At 36.2% G+C, this 25117-nt stretch overlaps 1 protein-coding gene across 5 annotated transcripts in view; it reads left to right on the plus strand.

Moving 5' to 3' along the window:
* The window catches only part of E(bx) (nucleosome-remodeling factor subunit NURF301 E(bx)), a 110133-nt gene that overhangs the window by 11029 nt on the left and 73987 nt on the right, over positions 1–25117 (plus strand). For 2 of the 5 annotated variants that reach the window (XM_074177693.1, XM_074177689.1), the window contains exons 3-8: positions 5229–8479; positions 12490–12625; positions 17485–17753; positions 20425–20505; positions 20733–21017; positions 22892–23376. In XM_074177693.1, coding sequence (XP_074033794.1) covers positions 5229–8479; positions 12490–12625; positions 17485–17753; positions 20425–20505; positions 20733–21017; positions 22892–23376 — 4507 coding nt within the window. The remainder of the gene's footprint in view (positions 1–5228; positions 8480–12489; positions 12626–17484; positions 17754–20424; positions 20506–20732; positions 21018–22891; positions 23377–25117) is intronic. The other 3 variants (XM_074177692.1, XM_074177690.1, XM_074177691.1) reach the window with 3 other exon arrangements.

Raw genomic sequence — 25117 nt, forward strand, 5'->3', positions numbered from 1 at the left:
TTTGCTCTCAAGTACTTAAAAGCTTGTCCTTCCTGGTCCATCGCCTTCACAAAGTTTTTCATTAGTCCCAACTTAATATGTAATGGGGGAAGGAGAACATCCTTAGGATCTACAAGAGGCTCGTAAACTACATTTTTCTCATTAGGGTTTAGGTCTCGTGTAGGCCAGTTCATTTTTTTATAGTGAGATTTTCTATCCCGACTGTCCCACAGACACAAAAAACAACAGTACTTTTTGAACCCTAATTGCATTCCTAGGAGTATAGCAATGACTTTCAGATCACCACAGATGTGCCACTTGTGTTGTTCATATTTGATTGATTGGAGAAGTGTTTTCATATTTATATACGTTTCCTTCATGTGAACTGCATGACCTATAGGAATAGAGGGTAGCTGATTTCCATTATGCAGAAGTACAGCTTTTAAGCTTAGTTTTGAAGAGTCTATAAACAGTCTCCATTCAGATGGAGTGTGATCCAAATTCAAGCAGTCCATCAAACCATTAACATCAGAACAAACTACGAGGTTTTCTTTTTTCTCAAAAAAAGGAAGCAAATCTTTTTGACGCTGTCTGTACTGAGATATTTTCACATCATGTTTTAGAAGATTCCACTGTTGTAGTCTTGACCCTAACAGCCTTTTCCTTAGACAAGCGAAGATCTCTTATAAAGTCACTCAACTCTGCTTGACTAATTCTGTGCGGATCACTAGACCTATCGCTTACCTCAAAATCAGGGTCATAGGATGTAGAAGGATGGGTTGCTCCTTCTAAACAGTCTTCATCACCTTCCTCTAAAATTTCATAGTTTTGGGGTGGAGAAGGGACTGGCAAATTGTCTGAGTGTGGTACAGGCCGAAGAGCAGATGGGAGATTAGGGTATTTAACCGTTCCTCTTTTCTTCATAGATAAACCTTGCTTAATGGGAGGAGTTAAGCAGAAATAACAGTCGTCTGTATGATTGGTAGGCTCACGCCAAACCATAGGTACTGCAAAAGCCATGGTCCCCAACTTTCACACCAAAATAATGTTCATAGGCTGTCTTAATGATAGGTGTCATTTTACGTTTCTGAGCCTTAAATGTTATTTCACCACATATATAGCAAAAGCTATCGACAGAATTCACACACTTTCGAGGCATTTCAGATCAGCACTTAAATTAATTTAAAAATCAACTTCACACGATAATTTCAATAGCAACCACGTGCGTACAATTGACAAACTCACATAGGTTATGTTTACTACTTAAGAACAGCTGATGAGAGGGGTGTTATGTAAACAAACATGTGTACCAACTGTTGGTGATGAAATATTTCATTTGTTAAAAACTCAATATACATATATATATATATATATATAATATAATGATACTATATCTTGAAAACAAGAGCTAATATATAATTTTTATGGTCACTTTCGGTTTTAACACGTGGAAATACATTAAAATCATCTAACTTCAACCCCGAAACAAAAACTTTGTTGTGTTGTGTAATTTGTAGAGATAGATAGATGTTAATGTTAGGATATTGTTTTCAATGAACGTGTTTCTGCACGTTTCTCTTTAGTCCAAATCAATATTAACCTTATGAATTTTTCTGAAAATTGCTTGTATATAAATGAGATTTACACAAAAATACAAGTTAAAAAGATGAAATTTCAATCGTATAAAAATTGAATGAGCTTTTACAAATTATAAATCACTTAGCTAACATATTATACAGGGCTATTCAAATTCGTTTCTGTACATGGGGATCTTGTAAACAATAAGAGATAGAGTGTTGGTTAAATTATGGCAAAGTTGCGTATTTCAGAGACCTACTCAATGATGTAAAAAATCGAATATAGATTTTTTGGTTCTGAAGATATACAGGAAAAACAAAAAAATCCCAAATTATTTTTTTGTCTATATTTTCTGTCTTCGCAGACATATTGAAAATCTGTCCACATTTTGCTATTGGCACTTGATGTGGGCTCTCAGAATTTATCCTTGAATCTTTTATACAGGGTGTCATCTGACTTGGGCTACCCCCATCTTAGAATTTTCAAATACGGACCTGTATTTTTAGTTGTACTTTTTGGATCGTAGACGTTCACTTCATACTGAGAAATTAAATTCAATTTTATATGTCGGGACGTTTCGGTAATATTCGATTATAATTGTGTGAGTTATTCCCTTTTAAATTACGGCCCTGGATTTGAATAAAAACACAATAGCAACTTTCACGTCTTCCTATGTCTCGTAGAGTTTTTCGAGATTTTTTTTTCATTTTTAGGTACCTACTCATATTTTTTCCATTGCTCTGAGCAATGGAAAACCAAACATCAACCCAATTTCAATTTTTTGAGTTGACCCCTTCAAAAAATAAAAGGGGGGGGGCATTAAAGACATGCACTGTATATACAGGCTGATTCATGCTGGATGGCACATTAGACGTTTCTGGTGAACCAGACAACGGATCACTTTGAAAATTTAATGGAGGGCATATTCGGACATTCTCTAGCCAACTAAAATATTTTCGACAATGCGGTGTTGCCGCTTCTATTAGAAAGCAGTAGCAACTTTGATTTTTCAAATGGAACACTGTGTATATAATATTATTTTTGAAATCTCCAACAATTGCCCGATAACTTTTCTTGATATTTCCCTATACCTATCTGTTACCGATACTTGGACACTTCCCACACGTCAGCCTAATCTCCGTTACTTCAATACAGGGTGGTAAAAAAATACAGTTTTTTCGTTTGCTTGAAAAAGTTGCTGAAATTTGATTATTTTAAATGGAACACCCTGTATATTATTGGAAATTCGGAAAGCTGCTGAAATTTGCTTTCTTTCTATGTATATCATACCTATACCTAACTAGTCAAGTTTCGGACTTATGAACATTTATTTGTGAAAATGTCCCTTCAGAATGGTATTTCCATTCGGTATTTGGTAAGCAGGCCATGATTACTATTTGACAGTAGCGTTGTGACATTCTCCTAATAATATCGACATTTTCGTCACTTCAGAAGTTGCAAATACCTTCAAAACGATGGAACAAAACTATTCAAACGAAGTTCTTATGAATTTGTTTATTATTTTTGGACAGTGTGACAAAATTATCAGCAGAACATGTAGAAAGTTCAATGAAATGTATCCGAATCTACCGCCAATGAACCTCAAGAAATTTATACGAATTCAGAACAATTTCAATATGTTTGGATAAACTTTAAAAAAGCACCAAGAAACTTGAAATTGGAAATATTGATATGAATAATTATAAAAAAGTAAAACAATCATGTGGACTATTTCAAAATATGTTCGAATCGCTGGCCGTTCACTTCCAAGCACTTTAAAATGCGGTGTTGACTGCTTTCGTGGTGGCAGATCTGATTTCATTGGGATCCAAATCTTCAAATGTTTGGGCAATCCTTTCTAACAATTCATCTCTCGAACGCACGGGTATTTTGTAAACTTTTTCTTTAAACATTCCCCACAAATAAAAATCTAATGGATTAAGATCGGGTGATCTCGCTGGCCAATTCCATGGTCCCAAGCGCCTCATCCACCGATCGTCAAATAGTCTATCAAGTTCTGCGCTCACTTCTCTTGTGCAATGTGCAGGAGCTCCGTCTAGTTGGTACCAACAGTTTCGATAATCTTCGAGTGGCATATTATCCACGAAACTGTCTACAGTATTCTCCAAAATATTCAGGTAGCTTCTGGATGTTAATGACTACTCGTATATCACGTACCTCAATTTGTTGTCCATCAACATGCAGAAGACATTAAAACTAAATTTTTCTTTAAATCCGGCTTCTTTTGTGACGTGAGGATTTTCACTGGACCAATAATGACGATTTTTTCTATTGAAAATCCCTTCTCTCGAAAATTTCGATTCATCAGTCCAAATAATCTTATTTAAAAAAAGTGGATCTTCTTGAATGCGTGTCAACAACATTTCACAAAATTCTACTCTCTGTTGAGGATCTTGAGGCTTCATTGCTTGAATTTTGGTGAATTTATAATCATGCATTTTATGTCTTCGCAAGATTCTTTGAACCGATTAATATTTTATACCCAAATCTTCTTCAGCACTTCTTATCGATGACTCGGGAAATGCGTGAAAATATGCTAAGACATTAATCTGGTTGTCTTCGAAAGTTACGGGTCGAGGCAAGTTTCTTGGTGCTTTTAAAGTTGATCCAAATGCATTGAAATTGTTCTGAATTCGTATAAATTTCTTGAGGTTCATTGGCGGTAGATTCGGATACATTTCATTGAACTTTCTACATGTTCTGCTGATAATTTTGTCACACTGTCCAAAAATAATAAACAAATTCATAAGAACTTCGTTTGAATAGTTTTGTTCCATCGTTTTGAAGGTATTTGCAACTTCTGAAGTGACGAAAATGTCGATATTATTAGGAGAATGTCACAACGCTACTGTCAAATAGTAATCATGGCCTGCTCACCAAATACCGAATGGAAATACCATTCTGAAGGGACATTTTCACAAATAAATGTTCATAAGTCCGAAACTTGACTAGTTAGGTATAGGTATGAACATAGAAAGAAAGCAAATTTCAGCAGCTTTCCGAATTTTCAATAATATACAGGGTGTTCCATTTAAAATAATCAAATTTCAGCAACTTTTTCAAGCAAACGAAAAAACTGTATTTTTTTACCACCCTGTATTGAAGTAACGGAGATTAGGCTGACGTGTGGGAAGTGTCCAAGTATCACCTAACTCCAAACCAAATTCCGATATCATAGTACTTCTTAACTAAAAGATATCGGCATTTTTAGAAGTCATGATTTTCGAAGAAAAAAATTGAAATTAATTTTTATTTCGAAAACGGTAACAGATAGGTATAGAGAAATATCAAGAAAAGTTGTCGGGCAATTATTGGAGATTCCAAAAATAATATTATTTACAGAGTGTTCCATTTGAAAAATTAAAGTTGCTACTGCTTTCTAATAGAAGCGGCAACACCGCATTGTCGAAAATATTTTAGTTGGCTAGAGAATGTCCGAATATGCCCTCCATTAAATTTTCAAAGTGATTCGTTGTCTGGTTCACCAGAAACGTCTAATGTGCCATCCACCGTGAATCAGCCTGTATACATATGTTTTAATTTTTTTTGCATTCATTTATTAGATTTATAGTTGGCTAAGTTAGACTACAAATATATTTTGACTCCCTTGACAGTTTTCCAAACTGGTAAAGTACATTTTTCCTCTCTAGCGAAAGTCAGGAAGGCGAAATTCACTACTACTCTACAGTTCTTCAATTCGAGGAACTGATGAAGCAGTTGGACTCCAAGGACATGGAGTCGATTGTCTGCAGAGAACTACGGGAATACAAAGGCGAAATTTCCAGACAAATGGAACTAACAGAGAAGCTAACAAATCAGTACAAGGGCAACAAAAAAACTTACCTGGATGCTGAAAACGCTTTGATTATCAAAACCAATAAAGAAATCGAAGAGAAAATGGAGGAAGAGCGCAAAGAAAAAGAAAGACAGAACGCGGAAGATATGGTCGCTAAGATGCATGAAGAGTTGCCAGAAGTTACCGATGAAGTGCCTATGGCTGTGGAAACCACCGAAGTCGTTACAACCACGACGATCGATACACCTATGGAAGTGAATCACACCGAAACCGTTGCCACTTCCACCAAGTCTTTGGAGAAAGACCTCCAGATGGACGTCGACGAGCCCGACAAGAACAAGGACGTTTCGACGCGATCAAAAACAGGCACGGTCACACCCAGAACGTTCAACATGGAAGACTTGCGCCGAAAGAGCTTGGGAATTCTGAGTCGCGACGATAATGAGCGCGACGAATCTCGAATGACGCGGCTGAAATCCAGTCAGATGGCCAGCGGCACTTACCTCTTCAAACTCGGGATGGAGAACTCGTTCAAGCTGTACGTGAACCAGTTCACCACGAACGTCATCGCTCTGAACAAACCGCAGCGCAACGAAGAAAGGGACAAGAAGCGACATCTGTCGCACAAGTTCTCTTTGACGCCCGCGTCCGAATTCAAATGGGTCGGCACTCTCAGCGGAAGCAGGACGCTGATCATGAACACCCTGCGTCACACCATCTTGCAACTCGAACAGCAGATTCCCTCGCCGTTCATGCATCCCAACTGGCATCTACTGCGCAAGCATTGGCTGACGATCGTCGGCAGTTGTCAGCAGCCTAAAGATTTCGCCAGGGTGTTGGTCGTGCTTCAAGCTTGCATTAAACCGGTGGTGTTCGCTACCGTTTGGCACGAACAGTTGGGACATACGCGACTGTCCAGGATAACTGCTACCGAGAGAGAAGAACGCAAAAAGATTGAGAAACGCGAGAAGAAGGAGCGCGAGGAGGAGGAGGAACGGAACCGCATGATAGTCAGCGGATACGTCAAATATACCATGAGTTTCAAGCATCAGCTGTGGAAGCAGAAAGGGGAGGAGTACAGGATACACGGCAGATGGGGCTGGCTCTGGATCCGCATCCCGAGAAACTTCCAGCACGTTAATTCGAGGGAAATGGGTCTGGCTGCTCCTCCGCAGAAGATGATGCTGCAGATCAAAGATGGCGCCGGAAACAAAGTACTTGCCCTCGATTCCCACATGTACGAGTTCTTAATGTCCAGACTGAAAGATGGTAAAGTGAGAGAAGACGCCGATGACGTCCCCGCCGCTTTGAGGAACATCGAAATTTCTCTTCCTCCCAAATATTTCGAGGAAATAAACGTCAGTAAAGCTCTGCTGACTCCCGGCCGTTTGCTCTATCCGAAGGTCGCTAAGAAATGTAAACTGGATAATTTACTAGCTAGACGTGTTCAGCTGAAAATTCTGGAGGAGAGAAAAATTTCTCTGGCCAAGACGGAGGAGGTTCTGAAAGAAGAAGACGTGATAGACGTGGAGGCGGAAGATGAAGCGAACGCGGAAGGTTTAGATAAACAGCTCAACAATATGATGAGCGGAAAGGTCACGCTGCCTAATAACGCTCAGATCCAACCGAATCGGGAAGTGCTCAACTCGATCGCTAAGAGAATACACGCGCTTCGCATCCATTATAATACGATTATCAAACTGGCAAAGGGTTCCCAGTGTTACAGCAAAGGTTGCAACTCCAGTAACAACACCGAGAACACTTGCTATTCCCCGATGTGCATTCAAAGGGTCAAGGTGCGGAAGGATCTCCTATACTTGTTGGGCAAAGCTAATCTTGCCACGAATTCAGCTGTCAAATTGCCCATAATTCAAACTGTCAACACACCCACCAAAAAACCTCCTGTATTGGAACAGAAGCCTCCTTCTATATTGGAACAAACTTTGAAGTCGCCCCAACAGCCGTCGGTTGCGAAGGAAAGGGAGTCCGTCGTCATCCCGACGAAAGAGAGCATTTGTAAGGATTTGGTCAACGCGGTATTGGTGGCTACCAAGCTCGAGGACGAAGGCGACGCCTTTGTGCCTGTTAAAGAATATGAGGTGAAGCTGGAACCGAAAGAGGAGAAGGAGGAGTCTAAAGAATCCGATCCTAAGCTCGAAAGTGGTGATCAGTTAAAGTCGCCGCGAAAGAAACCTAAAATGGAACCGTGCGACGAAGTAGATTTAAAGTCTATGTCTCCGACCGCCATCAAGGAGATGATCCTCGGTGCTAAGCCAGAGAAAAAGGAAGTAACGGTTACTAGTACCTTTACCACAACCACGACGGTTACGACTAGTACCACAGCGGTGGACGGCGTGGTTAAGAGCGTGTCTGAAAGCGAAGACATAATAGATACCGTTACGGTTTGTTCTTCCATTAACGGCACTAGCAGCCAAACTATAAAGACTCTTAACGCTAGATCTGCTGGGTACAGCGCCCAGCAGAACCGACGATTCTGCGCCTACAAGCTCGGGGTGAAGCGCGAGGAGAAAACTATCAAGGCCGAACATGCCGAAGACGGCACAGAACGGGTGTACACGACCATGTCGACCGAAGGAAAGGTGATTCTGAAGAGGGTGCCGACGACACTGGAGCTCAAACGTAAACGCAGGCAAGTGGTCAAGTATCCTGCTTGCTCGACCTTCCGTACCAGGAACAACCGTTCTTCTCTCTTGGTCCTGCCCAGACACGAAACCAGAAAGTTGGCGAGGAACGCCGGTAGGATCCACATTAACGGGTTCCACGCCTTGGCCAAGGCGAACAACAGCGTGTGGCCGTACCCGTGCTCCAGGCCGCTGTTCAAAACGTGCTGGATTTATAGAACGGTTAATTTGAAGTCGTTGGCGAACGCGGCGCTTCAGTTGAAGATACTTTGGGCTTGTTTGAGGTGGGATGATATGCAGACCAAACCGCCGAACGCCGACGGCAAGCATCAGATAACGACGGAGACGGAGATTCTGTCTTTGGAGTTGCTGAAGCACAGGCATATTGGGCAGTTCATGGAGAGGACACAGTATCTCAGGCGGAAAGTTGTCATACCTTTGGAATTACCAAAAACTGTTAGAGGTGAGTAGGATTGTTTTATACGTGTGATATAGTCTAATCAACAAGTTCAAAAACATGGAAAATAGTGATAAAGGTCTTGAAAATATGAGTGATAGCTCATTCGATTCGGAATCACCTCTAGAAAAATGTTTTTGAAGGATTTTGGTGCAGGTAAAGAAATTACAATTGTTATTAACAAAATGAGATTGAAAAAAGATGGTATTTAGTTTTTCGTTCAAAAAATATTAATATTTAGGCAATTTTGAAAAAAAGATCGTTAAAGAGGAGGAAATTTCCGATAAAAAAGTCCCGACTCCCGAAACTCTGTCTCCATTATTTATGGCGCTGCCGCTAAAGAGAGTTTATCAAAAGAAATAATTTTTTTATAACATAAAAATCTAGTATCTTCTTAACGCTTGAATGAATCGAGTCCCGTAGAAAAAAGTTTTATCACCATTTTTCAAAAAGTTATTCAATTGTTAACTAACAAAATTTTTCCCGATCACCGTTGGCATAAATGATGGCATAAAAGGTATAAATATTTGGCCTATAAATTTTAAACTTCGTGGAGCCCTTTTGATACATATACTTCATACGATCCTGCGATAAAAGTTCATTAATTTGTTGATTATGATTTTTTATAACTATTGCATAATGAAATATCTAAAAATTGTTGATGAATTTTTTTTCAATTGATATTTAACTATGTCTGTTTTCACATTAAACAATGGCAGTTATTAACATAGGATATGAATTTTTCACATAATTTGTTTATTAAATTTTTTTAAACAAATAGAGATATTCAATATTTTTGATGACATTTTTTTTGCTATTTTGTTGTCTAGCGATAATTATGATTTAAATTTTTTTTTCTTAATTTTAATTTTTAATTGTTTAAAATTTTTATTTTTATTTTTTATATTTCGATTGTTTAAATAATTAGTTAAGAAAAATTTTGCTTTTAAAAATCATAATTTACACTTTTAAATAGTTTGACAAAAAAAAGTTTTTTATTTATTATTTAATTGTTTATTAGTTTAACAATTTGTTATAAACAAATATTGACCTATATATATATATATAGACAAAGAAGATTTTATCGAGTGTGTATGATATACAAATCAAAAAATAAATAATTAATTTTTGGAGTGTTATGTCCATTAATTATTTATTTTTTGATTTGTATATATATATATATATATATATATATATATATATATATATATATATATATATATAATTTAACAGCTATATAAATAAAAAAGTGTCATATTTTTTTTTTTTAGTTTATTATAATTTATACCTGTTCAATTGGTCAATTTATAGTTGGTCAGTATTTATTTATAACAAATTGTTGAACTAATAAACATCTAAATAATAAATAAAAATATTTTTTCCAAACCATTTAAAAGTGTTAATTATGATTTTTAAAAGCAAAATTATTTCTTAAGTAATTATTTAAACAATCGAAATATAAAAAAATCGATTTTAAACAATTAAAAATTAAAATTAAGAATTAAAAAAAAATAATTCTCTCTAGACAAAAAAATGGCAAAAAAAAAATTCAAAAATATTGAATTTCTCTATTTGTTCAAAACAATTTAATAAACAAATTACGTGAAAAATTTATATCCTATGTTGATAACTGCCATTGTTTAATGTGAAAACAGGCATAGCTAAATATCAATAGAAAAAAATATCAACAATTTTTAGATATTTCATTTTGCAATAGTTATAAAAAATCATAATTAACAAATTGATAAATTTTTATAAACTTTTATCGCAGGATCGTATGAAGTATATATATCAAAAGGGCCCTACGAAGTTTAAAATTTATAGACCAATTATTTATACCTTTATCCCATTATTTATGCCAACGGAGATTGGGAAACAATTTGTTAATTAACAATTGAATAACTTTTTGAAAAATGGTGATTAAACTTTTTTTTCTACGGGACTCGATTCATTCAAGTGTTAAGAAGATACTAGATTTTTTCAAGTTTTTAAAATGACACTTTATGTTATAAAAAAATTATAACATAAACTGATAAACTATCTTTAGCGGCAGCGTGCGCATGCCGTAACAGCCGTAACAGCCGCGCAGAACCCTATTTTCAACGTCAAATTAAAATTATAAATAATGAAGATAGAGTTTCGGGAATTTCCTCTCCTTTAACGAGCTTTTTTCAAAATTGCTTAGATGTTGATATTTTTTGAGTTATTAACGAAAAATTAATACAATTTTTTTTTAAATCTTATTTTGTTAATAAAAATTCCAATGTTTTAACTGCACCAAAATCCTTCAATAACATTTTTCTAGGGGTGATTCCGAATCGAATGAGCTATCGCTCATATTTTTATGACCTTTTTCATGTTTTTGAACTTGTTGATTAGACTAATAAAATTTTGAATGATATTATACTAACTGGTGATTTTTTAAGAGGTACAGGATTTGATTTTCAAAGCAACACAAACAATTTGAAAAAATTGATGAAATCTTTGTTGGAATCGATAGAGCGATCAATATAATTTGATATTTGAAGATGATTTCATGCAAATGTTGTCCGCGACTCCGCTTTAGATGGCCCATGCTCAAGGTCCAATTTTGCCACACTATCTAACATATCGACCGGTATTTCACGTATAAATGCTTCAATATTGGCATCCAGAGCGTCAGTCGTTGCTGGTTTATCCCTGTAGTCATGAACCTTAACATTACCCCACAAGAAATGATGTAAATGCGTTAAAACACACTATCTAGGCGGCCAATTGATGGGCCCCAAACGTGAGATAAACTTTTCACCGAAGGCGGCTCTTAATTGGGCCATTGTTTTGGGTGCTGTGTGGCATGTGGCACCGTCTTGTTGAAACCACATGTCAGGTATGTCCAATTCTTCCATTTTGGGCAACAAAAAGTCGTCAATCGTCACACGGTAGCGCTCGCCATTCACAGTAACGTTCCGGCCATTGTCGTCTTTGAAGAAGTACGGCCCGATGATGCCACCGACCCGTAATCCACACCATACAGTGACTTTTTCGGGATGCACCAGTAGCTCTTGCAATGCTTGTAGCTGGTCTTCATTCCAGATGCGGCAATTTTGCTTGTTAACGTATCCATTCAACCAGAAATGAGCCTCGTCGCTGAACACAATTTTTCGATAAAAATGTGGATCTTCTTTCAACTTTGCCAGCGCCCATTCACCAAATGTTGGACGGTGTGGCTTCAATACTTGCACCAACTGTATCTTACAAGGTTTTACACCCAAATCCTTTCGCAAAATTTTCCACTTAGTGGAGTAACAGAGGCCCAATTGCTGCGAACGGCGGCGAATCGACATTTTACGGTCATCACGATCACTGGCGGATACAGCCGCAATATTTTCTACCGTCCTCATTCTATGTATGCGTGTTGATGGTTTAATGTCCAATAATGTAAACTGGGTTCCAATGTTAGTCACAAGCTTCCGAATAGTGCCTTCAATAGGCCGACGAAACTGCCCATAAATTGGAAGAAGTGCATGAATTTTGATAATAAAATTCAATAATTTGCAAGCGTTGTTCATTGGTAGGTCGATTCATGATTGAAGTATTGACCAAACTGAACAAATTTGACAATGACATAAGACACGATTCACGCGTGATCTGTCAAAAACAGTGTTGCCAAAAAGACACCAGCAAAAAATTTACTCATTATATTCGTTTCCAACACGAGCTGAAAATCAGTTGAGTGTGATTAGGGAGTGTGTCGACTCATGATTCAAATCTGCAGTTTGGCATTGGTTACTTTTGTTTCTGTTTTGACAGAGATTGTGTTGGAGTTGACTATGGTAGGGATTAGGTTTCGGTGTTTCTACAATCTGGCATAAAGACTCAAAACAGTTGGCACTATATACAACTGGTTCACCATCATTCATTATCTGATGTAGGTGATATTTTGATAAGTACAAACGCAAAAGGAAATATTGAATGAACATTTTGATAAGTTTTTGATGATGTCATCTGAGTTTTTCTAATTTTCAACGGGTTTTTAGAGGTGACCTCCATTAGAAGTGGTTTGAGGAAAAGGAAAAGGCCAGAGTCTCCTCAAAACATGGATCCTCAAGTTTCCGAAGAGTGGGTGGATGAAGATAAATTGGAATTGTGGGAGATCAAACAATATGGAGAAAAGTGAGTTTGTTTGCTTTTGTTTTATCAAGACCCTTGCATATTAATCCTTGGGATGAGGTGTTATTTTTTCTAGTTATGGTTTACTATAGTTGAAAAAAAATTTGCTCGTTGTGTATAATAATATACAGTGTGTAAGAGCCAAATGGAATAAAATCATTATTTCGGTTACGGTACATATTTTAAAAAAATCCTGAAACACGTCAGATTTGAATTAAAATTTCACATACTTCAACGAAAAAATGCTAACCCTACCTTCAACCCCCTTTGAATGACAGGTACAACCCCCATTTTTCAAATCAGAAGTATAGGCTTGTGATATATCGTTTGAAAGGTCTCTTCATTCTCTATTCAACAATGTTATTGCTTTTAAGTTAAATTAAGTTTAAGTTGAATTAAAATCATGTGGTTACAGAAATTCAGTAAAATACACTGAAAACTTATTGCAATATATTCAAAATTGATTTCATGTCAAGGTATTGATAATAAGAAAGTAAGCTAAAACCATAGCAATGTTCTTTTTCGATGGTGTCCTTTAAAAAACTAAATAATTTCCGAGGCACCCTTACTTTAAAACGTCTTGTCAACTTGTTTTGTATGTTACATTAGTTGTCAGTATTTTAATTTAACTTTGAAGTTCGTTAACTTCAAGGCTGACAAATGGTTAGATTAACCGAAATGCATAAAACAGGTACGGAGATAAAACCCGAACGCAATAGTAAGTAGCTCGCCTATTTCATGAGAAATTTCCCAATTTTCCGCCCACATATCAAGGAACAATAAGCAACCTAGAGAAGCAGATTCGTGAGCTTGGTCATGTGCAGATAATAAAAGCAGTTGCCAATGCAATGAGTGATGACCTCAAATTCGATGTGATGCTTGAATTTGAGGAAAACCCACATACATCGAGTAGACAGGCATTCAATGTTATCCATACATTAATAATAATATGCTTTATTACCATAAGACATGATCTTGAAGACGAAGCTTGGATAGTAAATACTTGAAAAAAATGCAATACATGGGTACAAATTTTGTTGAAATGGAGGATATAAAAGATATGTATATATAAAAGAGTAAAATTCAAGTTTATAAAAAAAAAGAAAATACTCAGGACCTTAACGGTTATGCTAATCGGCAAAATTGCCGCTACTGGTCAACGGAAATTCCTCACTGGATGAGAGAAGAATACACACAATACCCTCAAGAGGTTAATGTTTGGGCAGGGATTGTAGGAAACCATATTATTAGTCCCTTTTTCATTGAGGGTAACTTGAATGGCGATAATTGTTTGGCACTATTTCAAAATTATGTCATTCCAAGTTTAGCAAATTTATATCCTGATCCAGGAAATCCTCAAGGTCCAATGAATATGATATGGTTTCATCAGGATGGAGCACCACCACATTACCAAGTTAATGTCCGGCAATACCTCGATACAACATTTCCCATTTGGTGGATAGGGAGGCGAGGATCGATTGAATGGCCGGCGCGATCACCTGATCTTTCATCATTAGATTTCTTTTTATGGGGGATATGTAAAGAGCAATGTGTACAAAACTAAACCTTCAGATTTGAATGACTTGATAGAACGATTAACGCTTGCGATTAGGTCGGTCACGCCTGATATGTTAAATAATGTTAGAAGACAGTTTTATTTGAGATAAGAATGTTATCAAGACGTTCGCGGTGAACATTTTGAAGATCCACTTCGTTAACATCCATAGTTCTTTTTCGTATAATTTACATTTGATGTGTTTCGTTTTTTTTTTTTTTTTTTTTTTTTTTTTTTTTTTTTTTTTTTTTTTTTTCAATATGTACAGTAACCGAAATAATGAATTTATTCCATTTGGCTTTTACAGACTGTATATTTGAAATCTTGTTATGAGTCATGGAGATATTCCTAAATATAAATTAATTTGAAACTATTTGGTATATGTTAGTCTAAACATATGCCATATGTTAATAGAAAGTTTCGATAGGTGTTCCTTAGAACAACTTGTGGATTACACATTTTGTTGAAGTTGACGTAGATCTGAACTTTATTAAATAAACCCTAGGTTTTCGGGAATTGAACTTTCAAAACTATTCACCTTTGAAAAATGGGACTGAAATGATTGAAAAAATAAAAAAATTTGATAAATAATTTATTGAACCTTCAATTCCAAAATACTTCTGAATCAGTCATTTCATCTCTTTATGAAATTTGATTCTATATGAACCTAGTCATAAGAGATAAATTATCTATAAGTATGATATATTAGTTTAACCTAAATAAATAAAATACTACAACTATATACAGGGTGATTCACGGTTTTCTTTTTAAGGTCAAAACCCAAGCACTAAAGGAAAATCTTTAAGGCACTCTAAGAGCTGTGCCTATGCGAAAGTAGCGATTCACATTTGATTTGAATCACTACTTTCGCAATCCACATAAACGCAGAACTGTTTCATTTGGAAAACTGCGTTCATGTGGAATGAACTTCCTGGGAACGTTTTTCCGAATGGATTTAGTCTTCAGCGATTCAAATCAATTACTATTTTCGCACAGGCACCGCTCTTAGAGCGCCTTAAGGATTTTCCTGCAGTGCTTGTGTTTTGTCCTTAAAAAATTGCACATTAGACGTTTCTGGTGAATCTGTATGTCTGTCCGTTTGAAATCTGTCTTTCCGTTAACCACCTGTCGCGCTAAGGATTAACGAGGTCTTACCGTTTAACGTGTGGTTCCAGACAACTGATCACTTTTAAAATTTAATAGAGAGCATATTCGGACATTCTCTACCCAACTAAAATATTTTCTATTGAAAACAATTTCTCAACACCTGAACAAAAATACGGTCTCTCGGCGCGCGTTTCGTTAACCAAGGTAGCGTCCTCAGGAAATCAATATGACCTGGGGACTATCAAGTTGAATATTTTTAAAGATGCAGTGTTACCACTTCCATTAGAAAGTAGTAGCAACTTTGATTTTTCAAATTGAACACCCTGTACGTAATATTATTTTTAGAATCAACAACAATTGCCAAAAATAATATTATATACAGGGTGTTCCATTTGAAAAATAAAAGTTGCTACTACATTCTAATGGAAGTGGCAGTAATATAGCTAGGAGAGTTCCAGTCCAAAATCCCATGTTTTTTCTTACTTCATTCTGGCGATTTTACGACCTTCGTTGGGAACCTTGTGGAACACCCAACTCGAGGTAGGTGTGACGTAGTCGTTCCCACTCCTCAACTTTTGCCGTCATTCAGTCGACCAATCAGAAGCTACCACGCGTACAACGGGAAATTCAAATCAGTAGATGAACAACGCGGGTACGAGCCCACGTCAAGGTCGCACGTCATTTGTGTTCGATGCAGAGAAGGATGAATGAGTATCGGGGAGATTCAAAGAGCGTGGGCCTCCTTGGGACTTCGCAGTTGGTCATCGGCAGTTGAGGAAATCCAATTAAAAAAATGTATCGGTATGGGAATAGAACTCGGGTCATCGGCGTGGTAGAACTTTCTCCTTAGCCTCGACAACAACTTTAAATGTTGGAAGTGATTGCAAATTGTTGATATTTATGGTGGTTGTTTTGTCGACTGTCATCGACGATTCAGAGAGATGAATGAAAACAGAGGATGGGGTGAGTGTCGGAGAGATTTAAAGGGCGTGGTTGAATTATAAAAATAAAAGATGAAGATGAAAATATTGGAAACGCGAAAGTAATATAGCTAGGAGAGTTCCAGTCCAAAATCCCATGCTTTTTCTTACGGCGCTTCATTCTGGCGATTTTACGACCTTCGATGGGAACCTTGTGGAACACCCAACTCGAGGTAGGTGTGATGTAGTCGTCCCCACTCCTCCACTTTTGCCGTCATCCAGTCGACCAATCAGAAGCTACCGCGCGTATAGCGGGAAATTCAAATCAGTAGATGAACAACACGGGTACGAATTCACGTCAAGGTCGCATGTCGTTTGTGTTCGATGCAGAGAAGGATGAATGAGTATCGGGGATATTCTAAGAGTGTGGGCCCCCTTGGGACTCCGCAGTTGGTCATCGGCAGTTGAGGAAATCCAATTAAATAAATGTATCGGTATGAGAATAGAACTCGGGTCATCGACGTGGTAGGCTTTGTCCATAGCCTCGACAACAACTTGAGATGTTGGAAGTGATTGCAAATTGTTGATATTTATGGTGGTCGTTTTGTCGGCTGTCATCGAAGATTCAGAGAGATGAATGAAAACAGAGGATGGGGTGAGTATCGGAGAGATTCAAAAAACGTGGTTGAATTATGAAAGGGGGACCCAAAAAAACGGGAATTTCGTCATAACTTCTTCATTTCTCCATATTTCAACACCAAATTTTGATCACCTTCAAAGTATTCGCCATTGACCACAACGCACTTCTCTGAACGATTCTTCCATTGTTCAAAACAGTTTTTAAATCCACTCAACGGGATGTCCTTCAAGCCTTCCATCGATTTTTGTTTCACCCCCCCCCCCCCACAGTGGCAAAACGCTTTCCTTTCATATTCTTTTTGAGTCTGGGGAACAAAAAGAAGTCACTGGGGGCTAGATCCGTTGAGTATAGTGATCCGTTGTCTGGTTCACCAGAAACTTGTAAAGTGCCATCCACCGTGAATAAGTCTGTATTTTGAGAAGTGAAACAAGAATCCTTCGGGTGTCGTACTGTTGATTTCGAGACATATGAAGCTTCATAGAGATTCTGCACCTTGCTGTCAGATTCCGACCCGTCCCTGTCTCGTCCCTATAAGTCACGGAACCCACCTAACAATGGCGTTTCCTGTGATCCCCTTCCCTTTGGCATGTCTGTCCACACCACTAACCGCTTGTGCATCCTGTTGTGATTTTTATCGCAGGGTGGAAAAGGCTAATCAGCAAGTTATAACTAGGAGCCGCACCGGCAACCTGCCTCCCAACAAGCTGTCTCTGGTCATCGAAAGTTCGTCCGACTCGAAGTTGGCGACTGTTACTGGCAAAGCGAGCGCCGAAGAGATCAAGGAGAAGATGGAGCAGCAGCTGAGGCTGCAGCGCGCCGCCCACCAACAGAAGCGGGCCGCTATGGAAGTGAAAAACGTTACGGTGAAGAGCGGCCCTTTGCTCGACATGATTGGGAGTACGGCACAAGGTAAGACGAGCTCTGTATTATAGTTTTATTGGTACGATAATGATGTAAACTTGAATTGAAAGGGGTATATTTTTAGAAGAGATTATTTTTTGTGTGAAGGGTTTGGCTTTCTACTTCAACTTTATACGAAAATAATGTGGGAATCTTTTGAAGAAAGCACTCGTTAAAAAAAAGTCGTTTTGAGGTTCAACTCTGTACACCTCGAACTTGACTGTTCAAGAACTCTTCCATTTCGCTCCATGTCTTCGAAACAAAGCGCCTTATCAAAGGACAAAATATCCTTAGAATAGTCCAAGAAATAGTCCTTTAAATTTTTGCCGCATGTTCAATGAACACCCTATATACATAAAAATTGTTGAATAAAATATACGGAAAAGTAATTGAATAAATTACACATACAATTTCACAAGGAAAGTGAACATAGAATGTGCATGAAATTATAAAAGTTCGAGCACTGAGATTGTGGCAACATATTCCTCCATACTATAAAAACTTTGTTTTATTTAACAATCCTTGATGTACTTTCTGAAACTTGGCAAGGGTACATTTACGATAAGGGATTGTAGAATATTATATGGATTGATATAATCTCTATTCAAAAATAATAATAATAATAATAATACTCTCTTTATTTACTCAGATTGATTTGTATAACCACAGGAGCAGAAGTACAAATGAAAAGGAGGAAAACGTCAATGTACAATATTGAAAAGAAATAAAACTATACGAAATAGATAATGTCACAAAGTTATAAATTAAAAAATGTGTAAAAAAATAAAATACATTAAAAATATATATACATATACACACACACATATATATATATATATATATATATATATATATATATATATATATATATATATATATATATATATATATATACACATATACACATATACAACATACACAGATGTATACCACATAAATATAATAATAGATAATTGTTTCCTATACACACATATAGTATTGGATTACAAATAAAAGTCATCAATACTGTAGCAGTTCTTTGACAGAAGAAGTTGCTTCAGCCTTGATTTAAAAATGTGTACATTTTCAGAATTTCTGATATTGTCGGGGAGTTTATTAAAAAGTTTGCAACCTTGAAACTCAAAACTTCTTTGGAAAAGAGCAGTGCGATGTTTACTAGGTAATAATAAGTGGGCATTCCGAGTAGAGTGATTATGATAGGCTCTGTTAGCAGCTAAAGTGTTTCTATTTCGATAGATATATGTGCAAGCTTCCATTATGTATACTCCTGCTAGCGTTAATATTTTCAAATTCTGAAAAGTTTCTCTACAAGAATCTCTATAGCCCAACTTAGCAATGATCCTAATAGCATACTTTTGTATACAAAACACACGAGACACGGTGTTATCGCTTTCAAGTTTATTGCAGTAATACTGGATAAAATAAATTAAAATCATGTGGTTACCGAAATTTGATAAAATACACTGAAACTTATTGCGGTATACTCGAAACTTATTTCATGTTGAGGTATTGATAATAAGAAAGTAAGCAAAAACCATAGTAATGTTCTTTTTAGATGGCATCCTTTAAAAACTATAAATAATTTCCGTAGCAGAGTTAGTTTAAAACGCCTTGTCAACTTGTTTTGTATGTTGCAACATTAGTTGTTGGTATTTTAATTTAAGTTTAAAGTTCGTTAACTTGAAGTCTGACAAATGGTTAGTTAAACGGAAATGCATTGAATAACAGTTTTAAAAATTATTGGTTACGGAGATAAAACCTGATCTCAACAGGAAGTAGCTCGCCTATTTCATGAGAAATTTCCTAATTTACCGCCCATATCTCAAGGAACAATATGCAAAATAGAGAACCAGTTTCGCGAGCTTGATCATGTGGGGCAGACAAAAAAAGCAGCTGCCAGTGCAATGAACGATGAACTCAAATTAGATGTGATGCTTGAGTTTGAGCTGCTGGAGTAGACAAGCATCCACTACATTCAATGTTAGTCATACATCGATAGTAAATATATTAAAAGAAAATAAAATGCATCCCTATGAAATGATACCTACTCAGGAGCTCATGGAAGATGATTTTGATAGAAGAACTCACTTTTGTGAGCAAATGATGGACATGTTGGATAACAATATCATCCAATTAGAAGACGTTATGTTTTCTGATGAGTGTACTTTGTCTCTTAACGGTCATGCTAATCGGCAACATTGCCGCTACTGGTCAACGGAAAATTCTCACTGTATGAGAAAAAACACACGCAAAACCCTCAAAAGGTTCATGTTTGGGCAGAAATTGCAGGAAACCATATCATTGATCGTAATCATGCCTCAGCCACCGTATTCCCCAAATTTGGCCCCTTGCGACTTTTAACTGTTCCCAAGATAGAAAGTACGTTTTGCGACGATTATGGAGATAAAACGGAATCGCTGGGAGAGCTTAAGAACTTACCAAGAAGTGCATATCAGAACCCCTTCAAGGATTGTAAATAACGCTGACACAATTGTATTATGTCTGAAGGGGGCTGCTTCGAAAGGGACACAAGATAAATTGATGAATGAATGAATAGGTTTTGAGAAAAATGAAAATTTACCTTAATTTTTCAACAGGCCTTTGTATTCCTTTCTTTTGATACTCAAAATATATGAATATGTGGTTACAAAATGATTATATCGAAACTTTTTATTCAAAGCTGCTACGGCTAGTTCTACTGTAACTACTACAAAACCTGCAACAAGTACTAATGCGTCATTACCTCCCATACAACCCAAAGGTAGGCCGTTGAATGTAACATCGCCTGGATGTGTTTTCAAGTTTATTTTTGTTAGCTGTTTCAGTTTCTGCATGTTGAATTTTTCATGTTTATTTTTGTTCTTATGTGTCTGGGGTAGCTGAGCCTAATCATTTCATTTGCTGATTTTTTCAAATGTTTAAATTTTGCAATCATGTTCCTTGTTGGTTTCTCAACTAGCTCATTGGAATACTCGACTTATTTTACAGTAACGACCACTGTCGATGGGATGAAAATTGTCAAGAATGTCATAATGCCGAGCCAAGCTGTGGTTGGTGGTAAAAACACATTGACTTCCCTGCTGACTTCGAATAGCAACAAGTTGGCGGGTAGGCGAATTTTGATGACAAAGGGACCCGACGGAACCACCAGAGTCATCACCGGTACCGCGAATATTCTGCCCAAGAATCTTCCGACGACCCAGCAAAGTTTGATCAAGACACAAACGACGAGCGGACATCAAATTCAACAAACTGTTCAGGTTCAACAACCGAGTGAGTATAACTTTTTGATATGTTCATTTTTATTGTTCTCTTCACATCGACATTCATTTCAACTCAAATGATTGTTTTAATTTGAAAATTATAGAGAAATAAAAAAAATCGTTCATATTTAAAAGTTATGAAATCATCGTAAAGATTTTTTTGTTATGAATCAATAGCTAACTTTTTCAGTTTTCTAAACCTTTTCTTACCTCTATCTGAGGTGAATTTCGATTTGGTATGTAGAATGGAAGCCTCTGGCATAAAATTATTCTACGGAACACGTTTCTCGCATGAAAACAAGTTAGCATCATTCCCTGATGATACTAACTTGTTGGCGAAACTCATGTTGGAGACAGTTTCACTCCAAATCACGTGGTGAGATAAACAAAATGACTGTCAATAAGCGGCACACTTTACAATTGATCCAAAGATACAACATAAAGTTATTTCACTGGTTTTCTTTGCTTGCTATTACTGTCGTGTCGCGAATTAAACTGATAACTCAAGGCAACTTTACTAGTTCAAATAGCCAGTGCAAAGTTACTGGGATGTTGTTTTTTTTCTTCAACTGTTGTCGTTATTACTCAGCTGCTTATGATATTTACTCAATAGTGATACGTTATTGCACCCATTACAATGCCGAGACTTGAGAGCTGACACAGTATCTTACTATTCCTCATTTAATGTTACGGAATATTCATACTCAAGGGTTAGTACTAGTCTTTGATTGAAAGTACGACATTCGGATTCGGTCAATAATCAAAAATACAAACCCTACTTTGCTTTTTTTTTTTTTTTTTTTCCTGAGACTTTTACAAACAAGGAAATCGTCACATACACAAGTGAAGATTGGAGTTGAAAAATATCAAGTGATAACATATAAAATATGGAATACATGTGAAATAGGAAATATATATATATATATGCAATAACTTCAACATGCATCGATTATCAAATAATTGGCTTGAAGTTTTCAAGCCCAAATATTTAGAAAACGGTTGCTTACAGCGACTAGTAACAAGGGTAGCTTATTTACGTAGATATGATAGAGGAATCGATTTTTTTACTGAAAAATGTGCTAGAAGTACGCCCAAAAAAGTTATGAATCTTAAAAAAAAAGAAATAGACATGTAGGTGGCGCCCCCTACGAGTAAGAGCAATAAGAACATCAGGTTCGAATTCGACGCCTCAAAAACCTCCTATTACCAAGTTTCGTTTAATTAAGTTCAGTATTTCAAAAGTTATTTGAAAAAAACGAAAATAAAACTTCAACATCCTGTATCTTGGAAACGAAGCGTTTCGGGACATTTATTTATTTGGACAATTCATGTTAGAATATTGTGAGGAATCACCTCCTGAAGTTTGTCAAAGTACTTTTGAATCACCCTGTATAAATCTCAAATCCGTAACCAATTAACAAGAGCGAATAGCTCTCAAAAATTCCACCTTCCTCGAACTAATTTGACTAGTACGATGAAGTCTTTATCTTACAAAGGTTTCAATTAGTATAACAAACTCCCACTTTCGTTGAAAGATTCAATAAATGTTTTCCAATTTAAAAAAAACTCATGAATTATGTAAAATCTTATCCCTGTTTTTTTTTTCTGTTTGGTAATATATTTGTTATGTATATCCTCATGCTGAAACCATTCTGGAATCATTGAAAAATATGGTTTTTATTTATTTTTTTCTATCATGTCATCATTTTTGTTATTTATGTCATTTGTTTATATATTTTTGAAATAATGTATGTATATTAGGATGTCCTAAAAGAAATCAATATTATTATTATAAGTAATAGTTTAATCGACAGTATCTATCATTTATATAAAATTAGAGTTTTTTTTTTATCACATAATTATGTATTGAAACATTTTGTGCAGCAACATCTGCCATCTCCACATCTCATCAACAACCCTCCAAAGAAATTCCTCAACGCGTTCAGATAATGCGTACACCTGACGGCCGTTTCACCGTCAAGGGTCTCCAACCGGGTCAGCAGCTCGTTCAGTTTCCGGACGGTAAACTTCAGGTTTTCACAACGGCTCAACTCCAATCGTCGGGTCTCGCAACAACTCCCAAACCTCTGGGCACCACTACCACCCCGAAGGCTATACTTAAACAGGCTATACATACTTCCGCAGGTAAAGTTACGGCTCAGAGCAGTCCGATGAAAGCTGTTGTGGCCCAACCGTCGGTGCAGCAACAAAATTCCGTCAAGCAGCAGGTGCTGGTGAAGCAAGGTTCGCCGGTCGTTCAGAAGATCTCGCAGGGTAGTTCGGTGGTCACTTCTGGAGCGCCGATAATGCAACAGCAAGTAGTGCTTGGCACCAATCAAGTCATCACCACTAATCAGAACGGTCAGCAGGTGAGTGTCGGTTTTTTGATATTATTGACATTCATTTTATTGGCATTATTTACGTATTCTAAAAACACTTCATTGTTTGATTTTTGCTAGACAGTTTTACAAAAACGCAACACGTGTTTCGCCATACAATGGCTTCCTCGGGCGTCTCTTAATAACTAATTCTACACATTCAATGCTATATATACCTTATTCTACAATTTGAAGTACCTGAATTTCAAGTACCTGATTTTTTACCTATGTTTGTAATGAATTAAATTACCTGAGCTTATGTTCCATTTTCCACACTTGAAAAAATATTCAATAACGGAGAGTTATTTAATTCTAATTGATCATTCAGTAATTTACCTGAATTCCTGAATCTATTGATTTGTAAACATTCTAGAAGATTGAGTTTCAAACTCTTCTCTTCTAAATGTAACACATCGTATTCATGATTGTGTTACATTTAGAAGAGAAGAGTTTGAAACTCAATCTTCTAATTGATCATTCAGTAAATTACCCGAATTTCTGAATCTATTGATTTCTAAACATTCTAGAAGATTGAATTTCAAACTCTTCTCTTCTAAACGTAACACATCGTATTCATGATTGTGTTACATTTAGAAGAGAAAAGTTTGAAACTCAATCTTCTAATTCTTCTAATTGATCATTCAGTAAATTACCCGAATTCCTGAATCTATTGATTTCTAAACATTCTAGAAGATTTAGTTTCAAACTCTTTCTTCGCTTCTAAACGTAACACATCGTATTCATGATTGTGTTACATTTAGAAGAGAAGAGTTTGAAACTAAATCTTCTAATTGATCATTCAGTAAATTACCCGAATTTCTGAATCTATTGATTTCTAAACATTCTAGAAGATTGAGTTTCAAACTCTTCTCTTCTAAATGTAACACATCGTATTCATGATTGTGTTACATTTAGAAGAGAAAAGTTTGAAATTCAATCTTCTAATTCTTGTAATTGATCATTCAGTACATTACCCGAATTCCTGAATCTATTGATTTCTAAACATTCTAGAAAATTTAGTTTCAAACTTTTTCTTCGCTTCTAAATGTAACACAATCATGAATACGATGTGTTACATTTAGAAGAGAAGAGTTTGAAACTAAATCTTCTAGAATGTTTAGAAATTAATAGATTCAGGAATTCGGGTGGGTAATTTACTGAATGATCAATTAGAAGATTGAGTTTCAAACTCTTCTCTTCTAAATGTAACACAATCATGAATACGTTGTTACATTTAGAAGAGAAGAGTTTGAAACAAGATCAGAGTATTTTCTAAAAATTTCTATCGGCAGTACCAATACTACATTTCCTTTCAAAGTTCCATGACATCCTGAAACTGGCAACTCGGGAATATTATAATTGTAGTACCTATTTTGTTATAAATCGGAGGCATAATCCTCTTAATTGATTGGCTCACAAAATTTCAGTGTTTTAAAATGGCTTCATCAAATATTACATAATAATAATAAAAATTTATTTTCCCAGGGAAAAAACAAACGATGATTCAAACAACTAACTATAACATAACTAAGTATGAACAGAACACACACAAAAAATTAATCTTAGCTGAAACTTGAAAAAAATATAAATATACATACATATACACATGTCATACATATATATACTTGAATATGTTTATCAACATGACCATAAATATACTCATCAGATAATATATCTATACAAACAATAAATATTTTTTCAAATTACTCCTCAGATAATATATCTATACAAA

This window comes from Leptinotarsa decemlineata, unplaced genomic scaffold, assembly GCF_025532065.1.
Source record: "Leptinotarsa decemlineata unplaced genomic scaffold, Ldec_3_MD MMD2_tig00003192_RagTag_RagTag, whole genome shotgun sequence".
Taxonomy (NCBI): domain Eukaryota; kingdom Metazoa; phylum Arthropoda; class Insecta; order Coleoptera; family Chrysomelidae; genus Leptinotarsa; species Leptinotarsa decemlineata.